At 41.5% G+C, this 13,870-nt stretch overlaps 3 protein-coding genes across 4 annotated transcripts; 1 reads left to right on the forward strand and 2 right to left on the reverse strand.

Annotated features, from left to right (window-relative positions):
- Positions 1 to 2,485: 2,485 nt before the first annotated feature.
- Positions 2,486 to 4,919, forward strand: LOC140377287 (extracellular superoxide dismutase [Cu-Zn]-like). The gene is made up of 2 exons (XM_072462636.1): positions 2,486 to 2,610; positions 3,157 to 4,919. Exons 1-2 carry the CDS (start codon positions 2,597 to 2,599, stop codon positions 3,785 to 3,787), a joined length of 645 nt encoding a protein of 214 aa, XP_072318737.1. The 5' UTR covers positions 2,486 to 2,596; the 3' UTR covers positions 3,788 to 4,919.
- On the reverse strand, positions 3,871 to 7,945 carry ccdc149b (coiled-coil domain containing 149b). Of its 2 annotated transcripts, XM_072462634.1 has the most exons (13): positions 7,732 to 7,945; positions 7,248 to 7,409; positions 7,124 to 7,162; positions 6,948 to 7,055; positions 6,763 to 6,879; positions 6,499 to 6,671; positions 6,363 to 6,435; positions 6,181 to 6,265; positions 5,960 to 6,107; positions 5,778 to 5,854; positions 5,631 to 5,666; positions 5,433 to 5,498; positions 3,871 to 5,355 (listed from the first exon to the last, which is right to left on the reverse strand). In XM_072462634.1, the coding sequence occupies exons 1-13, from the start codon at positions 7,780 to 7,782 to the stop codon at positions 4,928 to 4,930; spliced, it is 1,563 nt and encodes a 520-aa protein (XP_072318735.1). In that variant the 5' UTR covers positions 7,783 to 7,945; the 3' UTR covers positions 3,871 to 4,927. The 2 variants fall into 2 exon arrangements, with proteins under 2 accessions (XP_072318735.1, XP_072318736.1); XM_072462635.1 differs by lacking the exon at positions 5,631 to 5,666.
- Positions 7,946 to 8,233: 288 nt separating this feature from the next.
- Positions 8,234 to 12,414, reverse strand: LOC140377858 (leucine-rich repeat LGI family member 2-like). The gene is made up of 8 exons (XM_072463465.1): positions 12,077 to 12,414; positions 11,810 to 11,881; positions 11,621 to 11,692; positions 11,485 to 11,556; positions 11,292 to 11,363; positions 10,872 to 11,041; positions 9,535 to 9,699; positions 8,234 to 9,445 (listed from the first exon to the last, which is right to left on the reverse strand). The coding sequence occupies exons 1-8, from the start codon at positions 12,397 to 12,399 to the stop codon at positions 8,610 to 8,612; spliced, it is 1,782 nt and encodes a 593-aa protein (XP_072319566.1). The 5' UTR covers positions 12,400 to 12,414; the 3' UTR covers positions 8,234 to 8,609.
- Positions 12,415 to 13,870: the final 1,456 nt, after the last annotated feature.

The following is a 13,870-nucleotide window of genomic DNA, read 5'->3' on the forward strand; positions in this document are numbered from 1 at the left end:
TCTCTCAATCAGAGGTCCAAATGGCTCCTAGACGGACCAGAAGAATGACTTCATTGGACAGGGCTCTTTCCATAGCTGGGCAACTACATAATGATTGCTCCATCTTGCTGGAACTTTATGTGAGTATTGCATTATTTTCCACTCATCAACCTGCTATGAACACGCTTTTGTATTCCTGTTTGAATAGTTATCATTTACCAAAAGCTATAGACTGGAAACAGCAAGTGAGAGAGTAGTTTAGGATGTGTGCAACTGTAAGATAAGAGTGGGCGTGTGGCATTTTAAAAGAATGTAGAGACAGGTTTTATGTGGAATAGAATGGGAAGCCAAGGGAGTGTATGCAAGGAATTATTAAGGTGGGCGGTTTTATTTGGAACTGCGTTGCCACTGCCTAAGGCTTAATTTCCAATCATGTGTATTTCATGTGGCGTTACTGCTTGAAGCCTATTTGTACCCTTCCTGTTCACTTCTAAGGCATTAAAAGTTGTGTCGAAATGTTAGAATGAACTTTTCCCCCCTTTACTTCATGTATGGTACTGATTAAATGTTGCTTGTTTGATTGACAGTTTTTCCACCTCTTAAGCTTCTGCATTAATTACAGCACAAGTTGAATGATGACAGTTACCAACATGTTATAACCAGTCACAGACATTCATGATTTAATCTCTGCGTCCCCTATTCTTTGGGTGGGAAAAGAGTCACTCAAAACACAGGAAATAAATCACCAGAGATGAGGAGTATATCTCAAGGCTGTGTTGTAAATCTTATTAAACTCTTGGCTGGACGTCTCATGACCGCTCTGCTGCAGGCCACATTCGGACAATCCGTCGCACTGGTTCTAAGTTCCACCGACAGCGCACAGGCTTCTGGGATCTCAGCAGCCACAGTTACATGCTGATCAGCCAGCTCATGATCTAGTGCAAAAGAGTGAGAGCATCATGCCATAAATAATGTCTAGAAATGAATAACACCATGTTCACAGTATATATATATAACTTCTTTCACATTTCTCTGAAAATATACAGCTGTTACATGTTTAAATCCTCTTCTGCTGGCTCCTGTATTGAACCTTGCCTTGCCCAATCAATGCCACGAATTTATGTGCACAAAACTGGACATAATCAGCTTGAACAAACACATTCAATTTTTTTATTTCCTTCTCAGCTTTCCCCAATTTCATTTCTTTTCCAGAGGAAGAGGGAAGGTTTTCCCTCTAGTTTGACAGTCGCTGATAGTCGACTGGTGTCTGTTCCGCCATTGTTGGCACTGTTGGACAACCAGGACAAACGATGGTGTCTAAACTCTGCACTTGTCCAATGCCGAGGTCTAATGGACAAGGTCATCTCAAAAGAGGAGGAGGAGCTGGGCAGTGGAGAGATGGGGGACTACGAGAGACAAAGGAAAGTGGTGCAAGAGAGACTCTTCTTTCTGACGGACATAACTGGAAAGCTGCTTGAATCACAACATGACTCCAGGTTGATCACCTCCAGCGTGGGACCAGTGGTAAGACACAATTCAATCAAATACGGTGTGTGGCCTGAACGCCAGATTGGTTGGAAACATGACCAAATTTGATTTCACAGTTTTAATTCTTTGTTAAAAAGATGATATAGCAATTAAGACATTGTGGAATTAGTTTATTGAACAAGAGCATTAACAGAATGATCAAAGTTGAATGGAAATACTTAAGGTCTTGTGTGTCTGAGTTGGTTTCATTTATTTAAAAAAGCTAAATGAAAGCATGCTCTTTGTATTTTCTCAGCTGGAGTTTCCTTCTGTTCTGTTTGAACTGAAGTTATGGGTGTACCGTGTTTTCAAAGAGATTGAATTCTGGGCCAAGACGGCTATCAGCACCTTACAAGCTCTGCCCATGGAGCCAGCAAGGGCCCGGAGGGTTTTGCGCAGGACACGGAGATGAGTAAGCTTAGAGAAGTCACTGAGAATAACTGTAAACCAAACATGTGAGATGCAAATGATTATTTTGGTAGAGAGTGAGCAGACCAAACTATGGACGAAAGGATCTATTTCAACCAGAGGAAAGAAACCTTTATTTACACTGTTCATAACACTGTTTATACAACACTGTTTAGACCTTTCTGACTTTCTTTTTTGTGGATAATACATATTATGTAAATGTTATAGAGGCTATATATGTCTGTTTATTTCATTGATTCATAACTTTGCAAAAAAATAAACATAAATAAAGACTAGTTTGTTCAGATTGATGGTAAATAAACACATTCATTCGTTACATGTATTTTATAGTACAGACCTGTGTTTTCTCCACAGACCTGACTTTTCTAGTGGAAGATCTACCACTTGCTTGTTTCCATGGAGATGCTACTTTGCCTGGAGCATTCCCAAAGAGTGGCACAAAACTGATCTAGGGCCATGGAGAATGTTATAGTTTGGTTTTGACTTTCCATCTTCATGGCTTCTTATGTAACATGTCTGAAACCCCAAAGGGAAACAGGAGGTTTTTCCATTCCTAAGCCACGCCCCCTGCATCAGGCTTTTATGAAACTGTGTCGTCTTGAACATTTGAGGCTGAAGACACAATCACTGCATTTACAGGAGAGGAGACATTCAGGACAAGATGCATGTGTTCTGGTAAGAGCGTTTCACCTTATTGAACCCAAATCTATACATACTTAATTCAGAGGGAAAAACAGTAATAATTTAAGCCTCTTAAAGTAAAAATGTTACATCTTGCAAACTTTGTTGTGATAAAGCCTCTTTTAAATAACACTTTCTCACATAAATAAGATGTTCTACTATGAAACCAATTTAGTAAACGTTATACAGTATATAATGATTGGTTTAGTTTTTTACAACGCATTGCAATAGTGTACTTTTAACAACCTCTGCAGTATAGAAATCTATTGTTTTGAAGAAGTATTGTCGTATTGAACTAGAATGGAATGTTTTTTGTATTGTGAAATAGTGGCGTTTAATCACACCCATAAATAGTATATTACGGTGTATATATTTCTAGTTTTTCTTACTTGTTTCCATGCAATGTACTTTCCTGAACAAGTGCTAAATAAGCGAATGAATAATAAGGAGCTTCGTGCAACCTGCTGTGCTGTGAACAAGGAGTGCCTTTTGGATAAAGTAAATATTGACTTTTACCAATTGTTTGTTCGCCTCTTAAAGGTTTTTCTCTTTGGTGATAATCCAGCTCACTCTGCTGGATCATCAACACTGCATCTCGGCTCACAATGCAGTTGTGCACCCTCCAGAGGCGTCTGAGTATAACGGGACCCTGTATGCAGCATGTAAGATTAAACCCAATCAGCCGACCAGCGCTGGCCCAAAGGTGTACGGCACGGTCCTGTTTAAACAAGATTCCCCTCAGGGCAAGCTGTCGGTGAGCATTCAGCTCCACGGCTTTGACAGAGATTCTGCCGAGGCCAAAGCGGTGCACATTCATCAGTTTGGAGACCTGAGTTCTAGCTGTGCCTCCACTAGGGGCCACTACAACCCCAACAACGTGAACCACCCTCAGCACCCAGGAGATTTTGGCAACTTTATGACCCAGGATGGCCGCATCAACGCTATGCTTGAATCTGAGGCTACCCTGTTTGGAGGACACTCTGTCATCGGCAGAGCAGTGGTTGTCCACCAGCAACAAGACGATCTGGGGCAGGGGGGAGATGCTTCAAGTCTGCAGAATGGGAACGCTGGCCCCAGGATCGGTTGCTGCGTGATTGGGATAACCTCTGCAGAACTGTGGACCAAGCACACCAATAAACCTAAGACCATCAAAAGGTCAAGGGTGAATTAAAAAATATGCATTGGTAAAATCTAATTTACAATAAGCTAAATATTAATGAAATCAAATCCATTTTAAAATGAAGTCAGAAGTAATTTAATGTGTACATGTGTGCAGTTGCACAACAGAGACAAGACATCTATTCAATTTCATCATTGTGCTACAGGCAAACACAGGTTTGGTATAATGAAAAATCTCCTCTCCTCAAATCTCTTTGTTCTCTTTGGAAATACTGGGTAAAGAATAGTGCACTTTGTTCTTAATGTTCGTCTTGTTACTTTTACTACACTATGTACAACCAACAGAGGCAAGAAAAACAATTGTAAGCTTTTGTTTCCTAAAACTGTAATAAACATAAATTGGATCAAATGTACATGCCAAATGTGCAAAATTTGAGAGAATTATGTTTTAGTAATTTGGCTTTGCAACAAAGGAAATTAATAGTGTAATTTTCATTCATTCAGTCAGCTTCTACTGCATTCCTGTTCGAGGTCGCGCGTGACTGGAGCCTGTCCCAGTGACTTTGGAGAACACCCTGTACAGGGGCCAGCTCGTCGCAGGGTGGGTTAAAACAGAGACAGACACATTGAGACATAGTCACTCAATTTACAGTTGCCAATTTACCTGACGCATGCGTTTGGACGGCGGGAGAAGCTGGAGAACCCGGAGAGAACCCACGGTAACACGGGGAGGACATGCAGACTCCACCCAGAGAGATCCTGTGATGTTGGTCTGGTCCGGGAATAGAACCCACGTTCTCTTGATTAGATCATGGGTTAGTGTAATTGAAATAAAATGTTATACATTACAATATGGATCTTCCATGTAAAACCTGAATTTGTCCAGGAAAACTGGAAAGATTCCATCTTATTCCACCAGGATCTTGTGGATCTCCTCTCCTTCTTTTTGATATATTTTAGCCGTTTCTGATTGGATAATCAGTCATTTCTTGCATACTGTGTAGCATTTTCAGTACATCACTGATGCCTAGGCACCGACGTGTTTCTATTCAATAAACTATTAATTGCAACTGACCTTTATCTGTTTTAGTCTCCACTGGTTAAACACATTTTACTGTTTTTTTGTTGTCTTTTCTGAACAATCTTCATGGTCATAAATTAGTTAATATGTGTTATCCTTTAAAGCGTGTCTTCAACTGTTTTCTTCCTCATTTGAAGACGTGTCACTTCCACTTGTATTCGTTTCTGTCTTATGAGATAACTGAACATCCTTTTCCGTGTTTGAAGCAGAGGCAAAAGACGAAAGACCCTCTCCAGTTTGAGCACAGTGCACAGGTTCAGCCTGCTCAGTGTTTCTGTCCGTTTCACAGTCCAGATTATTCAGGGTATGATTTAAATCGTCTTGTGTAATGGTAGCAATAGCTGCAGTATCCTCATAAAGGGCAGTTTCTTCTGAATTTCTATGACTCTGGTCCACAGTCTGAGGTGTCTGGCTGGTTTCATGTTGATCCCTCTGGGGCGAGGACGACAGGCTCAGCTCCGACTCCTCCGTTGTCGCTGATGATTGTGATGCCGGCAAAAAATTAGGTTCTTCTTGGTTTTGTTTAGATTCCTTTTCACCTGACAACAAAAAAAGACTTTAAAGTGTATGTTTGCTTGTGTTCTTTCCCATAATTTACAAAAGCATGTTCTCATACAATTGCTAATGTTGCACTCAGGGGACTCGGGCGCCTGTTCATTTAGAATAATACCGTCTCTTCCTCCTGTGAAACACAAAAGTATTAAAATATTCAAACATTAGATAAATATACATACTAACAGTGACTAGACAAGATGATTGATTTCAGGATGGAGTAAAGTGCAGTTCGGAGAAAGAGATAATGAAAGGAACCTACTTCCATTATATCCCAGAGCAACATCATAAGTTAAGCCTCCAATAAACAAGAAGCAAAGAAAAACATAAGAATAAAGAAATTGAGTAACTACAAAGTAAGTATACACAGTTAAGGGTTAAGGAAATAATGTTAAATCCATATAAATACCAGGCAGACTCCATAATCCTGACATCTCCAATGACTTAAATTTTTTCTCCAATTCTGCAACACGATTCCCAAGAATCCTAATAAAAACAGTCAGAATAAATGACAAAATGTATTTATTCTGTGCTGTAATGAAACAAAACTGCTGCTGCTTCTATTCTTCAGTGTTGATACAAGGGTCTTACTTGTTGATTTGACGTTGGTGCTGAATCACCATGTTCTTCTCGTGGATGGTCTCCAACAGGGCTGTGGCCAGAGATTTGAGATCGGAAATGGACTGAGGAGTGACCGGCAAACTACAGCCATTTTCTTCAGACAGCAACAACTCCTTCACTGAAACAGAACATTGCAATCATGAATAATACATTATTTACACAGTTGAATTAGATTTAATAGTGAGCCTGACCTTGTTTGGCAGAGAGCACGCCTGTGAGCGCACTACTGTTGGGTTTACCACTGAATTTAGAGTTTTTCCGGCACTCCAAAGCAGTCTGCAAAGAAAGGGACATTTGCCACGTAAATCTGCACAAAATTAAATGATGCACGATAAAAGTGGTTCATGGTAATATAATGTACGTTCTTAATTACCTTATACTTTGACAGATTTGATTTTAAAATGGTAACTTCTTCTTGTAGCTGATTCAGTCTCTCATGTAAATATCTGTAAAATTCAACCATGATTCAGAGCCGACTTATCAAACCGTGGTAGACATTTCCTCCAAACCTGTTTTCCATGCAGAGCGCGTCTACGTCCAGCATCCGAATCTCATCGTTGCCAAGGAGGTGGTTCATCTCGACATTGAGACGATGAGCCTTTTGTTGAAACACGTCGCGCTCTGCTCGTATGTCCTGCAGTTCATCCGTCAGGGACTTGACACTGTGGTCCAGCAGCTCATTCTGCAACACACAGCAACACGCTTCAAAAGTCACCTAAACAGTTCACGAGGCAGATCAAATGCACAATGTATGTATTTTGTACAAAACTCACCTGTTCTCTTGATTTCTCTAACTGTCTGACTAGATCCTCTCGTTCATGTGCAGGAAAATGTCGCGTTCCAACCTCATCGTCCCCCAGTCTTTGTTTGGTAATGGTCATCCTCAGAAGCTGTGAGAAGTAGAGCTTTCATTTAGATTATGTTACTCATCCTCCATTAACAGAATAAAATGTTGCACCTTATTGTCGCCTTGAGCTTCTGTAAGCCTCTGTTTCACCTCCTTCATTTCATCAGAAAGTTGTTGACTTCTTTCTCTTGACTCTCGCAGTAACTGTGCTAAATTGACCTAATTTATCAATAAAATAATTAAATAATGTATAATTAACACAATGTCAAGAACAATTAAATACTTACTTGGTTTCGTTTCTCAGGAGGCAGAGAGGCATCTCCGTCCTTAAGATTATGGAGTACATTCAATTAAATGAAGTAAGAATAGAAATGTAGATTTTTAAATATGTAATCTACATTTAGGACTTACTATGAGCTCTATGTACTTCTTCTTGAGTCCTTGGTGGCGCTCTCTGAGCTGGTTGGCCATCAGTTTGTACTGGTCTCTTTCCTGCTGACAGCTGTCCAGCTCTTTGGACAGGATCAGAAGAGCTTCCTTTTTGCTTTCCAGCTTTCTCTTGCAAACGACAAACTGTGAAGAAGTCAAGGTTACAAAAATGTAAGGGTGTGTTTAAAGGTTAAAGCTAAAAGGTATTGGCAGTTCCCCTTGTAATTGGCATTAGACAATTAGCCAAAAGCCAACAACTGAGACTCACTGTCAAATACAATCACTTCTTCAAATATTTGCAGATGTTTTGTTTCCAGTAACAGGTATTACAACAGAGACATTGTTGTCATTGATGCGACAACTAAACTAAATGTTATAAAAGTAGGTGTAAGGTGTAAAAGTGTGGCCAGCTGCGTCTTGATAAAGTGTTGAACGTGCTTCATCTCCGCAGTGTTATTGGACTCACCTCGCTGAGCATCCCCTGCCAGTCGCTCTCGCTCCGCGGAGACACCTCCATGTCCTTAAACGTCTCCTCTAAATAAAGTCCAAGGGAATAAGACTCAAATCATGGCTCATTTGTCCCGACGGAGAAATGAATAAACGTCGAAAGCAGACGGCTTAGCCACTCCAGATCCGTGCAGTCTCCAGAGCAACCTGCACCACTTCCGCTGGTCTGCTGTCACGGAAGTAGCGTCTTGACGTATTTCCGGGTAGAGTTGTAAACGAAATCTTGTATTGTACTTTATTTCCACAGTTTGTTTTGCTCATTTGCAAAAGAGTCATAAAACATTTTTTTTTTAATTACAAATGATATGTTTTTTATACCCCGCCTAAGGCCCGAAGTCACTGGGATAGGCTCCAGTCACCCGCGACCCCGAAAGGGAACAAGCGGTAGAAAATGGATGGATGGATGGATGGATGGATGTTTTTTATACAAGAAATCAATCAAAAAGATGCAACAATCGATGTTATTATAGTCAGAGACAGCTGTTGTTTAATATGCTAATTTGACACATTTTACTAAGACATTTCAAAATTATACATTTAGTACAATCACCAAGTGCAGCAGCATAGTTTCAAAGATATATTTCAGCTACATAGGCCTGCTGGTTATTTGCATAGAGATCTGGAGTAAATTATTTTCTCACAAACTGTTATATTGCTTATAGAGTTTTTAGACTTCACATGTATTGCATAAGAAGCTATATCATTAGACAAGGCTTTCTACTTTCCTTCATACAAGCATTCATTATGGCCTTTTGATATTAGCATGTACGTTCAAATTGAATCATTTTACTTTTACCTGTTCCATTCATTATCTGATCGTTATTACTTACACCAGCCTTATAAGCTCAGATCTACTATTATATGCTCAAACACCATAGTTTTACCCTTGAAGCTGGGAGAAAAGATGAAATTTCTGCAATCAGTGCTCACTGCTATAAAGGATCGAGGTGACTGCACATAAATATCCTTAAAATTCTTAAACAATTTTGCCTCTGCATTCCACAGAAATATCTGAGTGAACGAGTAGTCACTGCCCAGCGCCAGATAGTGTCTGTTTGTGAAGCTGAAGGGCTGCAGGACCATAGCGCCCCTCGAAGGAAGAGGCTGCACTTCAGTGAACTGTTTACTGGTCCATTTCAGAACTTTGGAGTCACCGATGTAGCACGTCATGGCGAGATACAAGTCGTCCTCCAGCCTGAAGGCTTTAACCGCCACAGCATCATCCACGTTTGGGATCTCACCGTGGACTATGAATTTCAGCGTGCTTTTATTCCACAGGTAAATGACGGGGGACTGTGAGCGACTGGCTAGGATCAGATAGGACTTGCCATCCACCTGAACATACTCGGCATCGGTGTCTCTGAACCACTCGTGGAGAAACTGGTAAGTGTAAAAGCCGGTGTCGTTGCGATCAGGCTCGTCGTTCCATTTGTATACGGTGGACAGGCCGGCTTTGGAGCTGTCCACGATCACAAAGTACCACTGCTGGTCCAACTGGAAAACCTCAATGTCGTTTGGCTTTGAGATGTTGAAGACCTCAATAGTCTGAAACTTTGTGAACTTGTTTTGTTGGGAATCAAATTTGTAAATGTGAGAACCGCCAAAAAGCTGCGTAAAAATGATAAGGACGTGGTTGTCGATGAGGACAGACTTGCACCCGACAACAGATTTCCCTTTAACAATGAAAGAAAGAGAGCCACAGGTTACAAACAAACTGCCTTTACATTTCCTCCACAGGCATAATATAATCAGGTAACAAAACCTGCAATGTTGTCAAAACTTCTGAATTTCATCTCAATGTGATCCCATTCCATGATTGTGCAGCTGTTGGTGTTGGGTGAAGCCATGGCGACGTAGATGTCCTCTTTAAAGGAAAAGATGTCCGCGGACATGGCCTGAACGTTGATGGACTGATGACGCACAAAGTCTGTTGGCAGAACAAAAACACAACGTAAGCAATAATAATCATTTGTGAACTGTGCAGCTTGACATCAAAATGGAAGGGCACTCAATCTCTTTGCTGGGCATTGTTTCTATGTCTATGCGATCCTTGGGATTAAAATTTTGATCTCCAGTGGGCAAATATGTGAGGAACATGAGGAACCCGTATTAAGACATTATATTATATTATTATTATTATGCATTATATCAGTAAGTAAAATTGTTTGTAACTGTAGTTCTATGGTGCCCAAACCTCAACAGCTTTTATCTATTGCTCAATTATTAAGATGTTTATTGATTTCTTACTTGCCTTTCTGATGTTTATTGATGTCCTTTTTCCTATTTAGGGGTGATAATGTAAGCTATTGTACAGTATCAGGGATGGAAAGTAACTCATTGCAGATTAGTGCTGCTGCTAACACTTATATTAGGAGTTGACTATAGTCAGCAATTATTTCTTTGATTTTTGACAAGAACGTTGAGATTTTTATAGCTTCAAAAAAATAAAGTTTACAAATAAAGTGGATTATTGATCAAAATTAGAAATGGATTATTCTATTTGACATTTTGATTTTATAATACTGCTGCTATTGTTATAAGCGGTCTGTTGCCATGTGTTTCAGAGCATGTACAGTCCAGTTAGAATTACGACGATCAAATACAATTACCTCTAGTTCATTAATCGACTAGACATGATCGTTCCAATTAATCCTTGCAGGCCTATTACAGATACTCATCTTACTGTAATTTAATGAATCTTTTTAGGTTGTTGTACTTGTAATTGAGTGTAACTCCATCCATGCAATTGCGATTAGTTACATTTAAAAAAGTAGGAGTTATTGCACAAATCCCAATTGTCCCAAAACACAGCTGTATCTGCTCCTTTCTATGCCCACACACACATGACAACACTGCATTGCCTGCTCTGATTATCAAGACCTCAGAGAATTATGAAAACCTAATTCAGCTTTAAACCGTTTCATTAATTAAACTTTGTATTAAAAAATCATCTAAAATGCTTCTAAAATAGCTTGAAAAAATAACAAATAATTGAGTAAATTTTTAACCATATAACAGTTTTGTTTTCTTACTTGAGTACAAATTGTCAGCACCCTTTTCACCACTGTAGAGTAGCTGTGAGTGAGACTGTAGTTTTACCTGTGGACATGCACTGTCCCGGGGCAAGTGGGAGGTTATTGAGGCGCTTGCCCTTGATATCAGCAGGACCTGCACACATCACCTCTGACACAGTAGCATTTGTGCTCTTCAGCCACACCATTAACCACTTATTCTCACAGTTGCATTGGAAAGCGTTCCCCCTGAGGTCCCTGATAAATAAAATAGAAGTGTGAAATCAGAAAATAAAAAAAAGAATCATATATTGACTCTTTGTGTCGTTTTCGCCTTCTGGAAAGCAAGTTGTCGTTTAGCACCAGGTCGGACTTAAGAGAAACGCAAAGGCCTATAATAATTTGTGCTGGCTATGACTTTACTCGGCCTGAGTCAGCTTCGCTTTGGAAAGCACTGTGGAAATAGAGACACATTTGAACATTAGTGATGCCACAACTGCTTACTCACAGTTCCAGTAATGATTCCAAGTCGAAAAAGAGGTCTCTTGGCAAGGACTTCATCTTGTTGTTGGCAAGCGATCTGAAACAGAGCCATAAGAGGGGTGGATACCATTTTGTTCACTTCATGTGCTTGATTATGTAATGGATCACTCTGCATTAAGTGAATTAAGGATTTTGGTAAACTGCTGAATTGAACTTACAGATGAGTAATGTCTCGCAGACCACGAAAGGCCTTTTTGGCGATACTTTCAATCGTGTTGCCTTCAATAAATCTGTGTAAAACAGGTTAAGATCAGCACATATTTATTACTTTTCTAACGGAGACAATAACCTTACAGATATTCAAGATGTGGAAGTCCAGAGAAAGCATCATCACTGATTGCGGTCAAAGAATTTCCACTTAAAAGTCTGCAGAAAAAAAAAAAAAAACAGATCAGTTTAACGGCCAGTAATTGTGTATAAAAATGATGTTGCATTTTTTAATCACTTTTCATGCTTGTTAAAGCAGTAGGATGCCGCACTTACAGTAGCTGCAGTGAAGGCATAAGTGCAAACATGGCCTCAGTTATGTCAGTAATGGACCCGTTTACTATGCTCCTGAACACACACACACATAAATCAAAGTCAAACTTGGACGCACAAAGCAGCACGCGTATCGGATGTCTGACTGCGGAGAGATGCTCCCAACTACATTGTCCTCTCGAACAGTAGCACACAGTGTTTATCATCTGCCTTTCTCATAAGAAGCTGATATAAGTCGTGGAAATGGACAAAACCCCGCAGGCGTCTTACAGTGAGTTGATGTCACTGGGGATGGTCCGTGGGATCTGTGAAGCGCCCACACAGACGATCGTCTCCTTGGAACACGAGCATCCTGAAGGGCATTTAAAGTTTCTCTTGGATTCCGCGCCAACAAGGATGAAGAAAACCACCACCGCAGCTGCCAGCCATCCCCGAGTAGCCCGCATGTTGTTTACTTGTCTCTGACTGCGGATGAGAGCGAGGCGCGTCCACAGCTCTGGCGCTGTCCTGTCCCGTCCGCCAGGGTCACTTCCACACGCAGCACTGAGAGCCCTGGCACTGACACAGGCTGATACGGCGCAGCTCCCCAGCATTGACAAGGCAGAACTGTGAGGTCCAGTGTGCCTGTAGTGATGAGGCCCAGGGTGCTTGTAATATGTAATGAGGTATAGTGTGTCTGTAATCTGTAATGAGAATCAGGGTGTATGTAATCTGTGGTGAGGTCCAATGTATATATAATTTGTGGTGAGGTACAGTGTGTGTCTAATCTGTGGTGAGGTCCAGTGTGCCTGTAATCTGTGGTGAGGTACAGTGTGTGTCTAATCTGTGGTGAGGTCCAGTGTGCCTGTAATCTGTGGTGAGGTACAGTGTGTGTCTAATCTGTGGTGAGGTCCAGTGTGCCTGTAATCTGTGGTGAGGTACAGTGTGCCTGTAATCTGTGGTGAGGTCCAGTGTGCCTGTAATCTGTGGTGAGGTCCAGTGTGCCTGTAATCTGTGGTGAGGTACAGTGTGCCTGTAATCTGTGGTGAGGTCCAGTGTGCCTGTAATCTGTGGTGAGGTCCAGTGTGCCTGTAATCTGTGGTGAGGTACAGTGTGTGTCTAATCTGTGGTGAGGTCCAGTGTGCCTGTAATCTGTGGTGAGGTCCAGTGTGCCTGTAATCTGTGGTGAGGTACAGTGTGTGTCTAATCTGTGGTGAGGTCCAGTGTGCCTGTAATCTGTGGTGAGGTCCAGTGTGCCTGTAATCTGTGGTGAGGTACAGTGTGTGTCTAATCTGTGGTGAGGTCCAGTGTGCCTGTAATCTGTGGTGAGGTACAGTGTGTGTCTAATCTGTGGTGAGGTCCAGTGTGCCTGTAATCTGTGGTGAGGTCCAGTGTGTCTGTAATCTGTGGTGAGGTCCAGTGTGCCTGTAATCTGTGATGAGGTCCAGTGTGTATCTAATGTGTGGTGAGGTACAGTGTGCCTGTAATCTGTGGTGAGGTCCAGTGTGTCTGTAATCTGTGGTGAGGTCCAGTGTGTATCTAATCTGTGATGAGGTCCAGTGTGCCTGTAATCTGTGGTGAGGTCTAGTGTGTCTGTAATCTGTGGTGAGGTCCAGTGTGCCTGTAATCTGTGGTGAGGTACAGTGTGCCTGTAATCTGTGGTGAGGTCCAGTGTGTCTGTAATCTGTGGTGAGGTCCAGTGTGTATCTAATCTGTGATGAGGTCCAGTGTGCCTGTAATCTGTGGTGAGGTACAGTGTGCCTGTAATCTGTGGTGAGGTACAGTGTGCCTGTAATCTGTGGTGAGGTCCAGTGTGCCTGTAATCTGTGGTGAGGTCCAGTGTGCCTGTAATCTGTGGTGAGGTACAGTGTGCCTGTAATCTGTGGTGAGGTACAGTGTGCCTGTAATCTGTGGTGAGGTACAGTGTGCCTGTAATCTGTGATGAGGTACAGTGTGCCTGTAATCTGTGGTGAGGTCCAGTGTGCCTGTAATCTGTGATGAGGTCCAGTGTGCCTGTAATCTGTGATGAGGTCCAGTGTGCCTGTAATCTGTGGTGAGGTCCAGTGTGTCTGTAATCTGTGGTGA

This window comes from Eucyclogobius newberryi, unplaced genomic scaffold (genome assembly GCF_026437365.1).
Source record: "Eucyclogobius newberryi isolate DKJ021-1_F unplaced genomic scaffold, fEucNew1.0.hap1 SCAF_4, whole genome shotgun sequence".
NCBI lineage: Eukaryota > Metazoa > Chordata > Actinopteri > Gobiiformes > Gobiidae > Eucyclogobius > Eucyclogobius newberryi.

Bases quoted from the DNA above. Each gene is read 5' to 3' on its own strand.
- LOC140377858 (XM_072463465.1), bottom strand. From the start codon at position 12,399: ATGCTGGGGAGCTGCGCCGTATCAGCCTGTGTCAGTGCCAGGGCTCTC. The intron at 11,693-11,809 runs GTAAGTGCGGCA...TTTTTTCTGCAG, and splicing joins ATGCCTTCACTGCAGCTACT to ACTTTTAAGTGGAAATTCTT. The intron at 11,364-11,484 runs GTAAGTTCAATT...GCTCTGTTTCAG, and splicing joins CTGCGAGACATTACTCATCT to ATCGCTTGCCAACAACAAGA.
- ccdc149b (XM_072462634.1), bottom strand. From the start codon at position 7,782: ATGGAGGTGTCTCCGCGGAGCGAGAGCGACTGGCAGGGGATGCTCAGC. The intron at 5,855-5,959 runs GTAAGACCCTTG...TGTTTTTATTAG, and splicing joins CACCAACGTCAAATCAACAA to GATTCTTGGGAATCGTGTTG. The intron at 5,499-5,630 runs GTAGGTTCCTTT...TGTGTTTCACAG, and splicing joins TGCTCTGGGATATAATGGAA to GAGGAAGAGACGGTATTATT.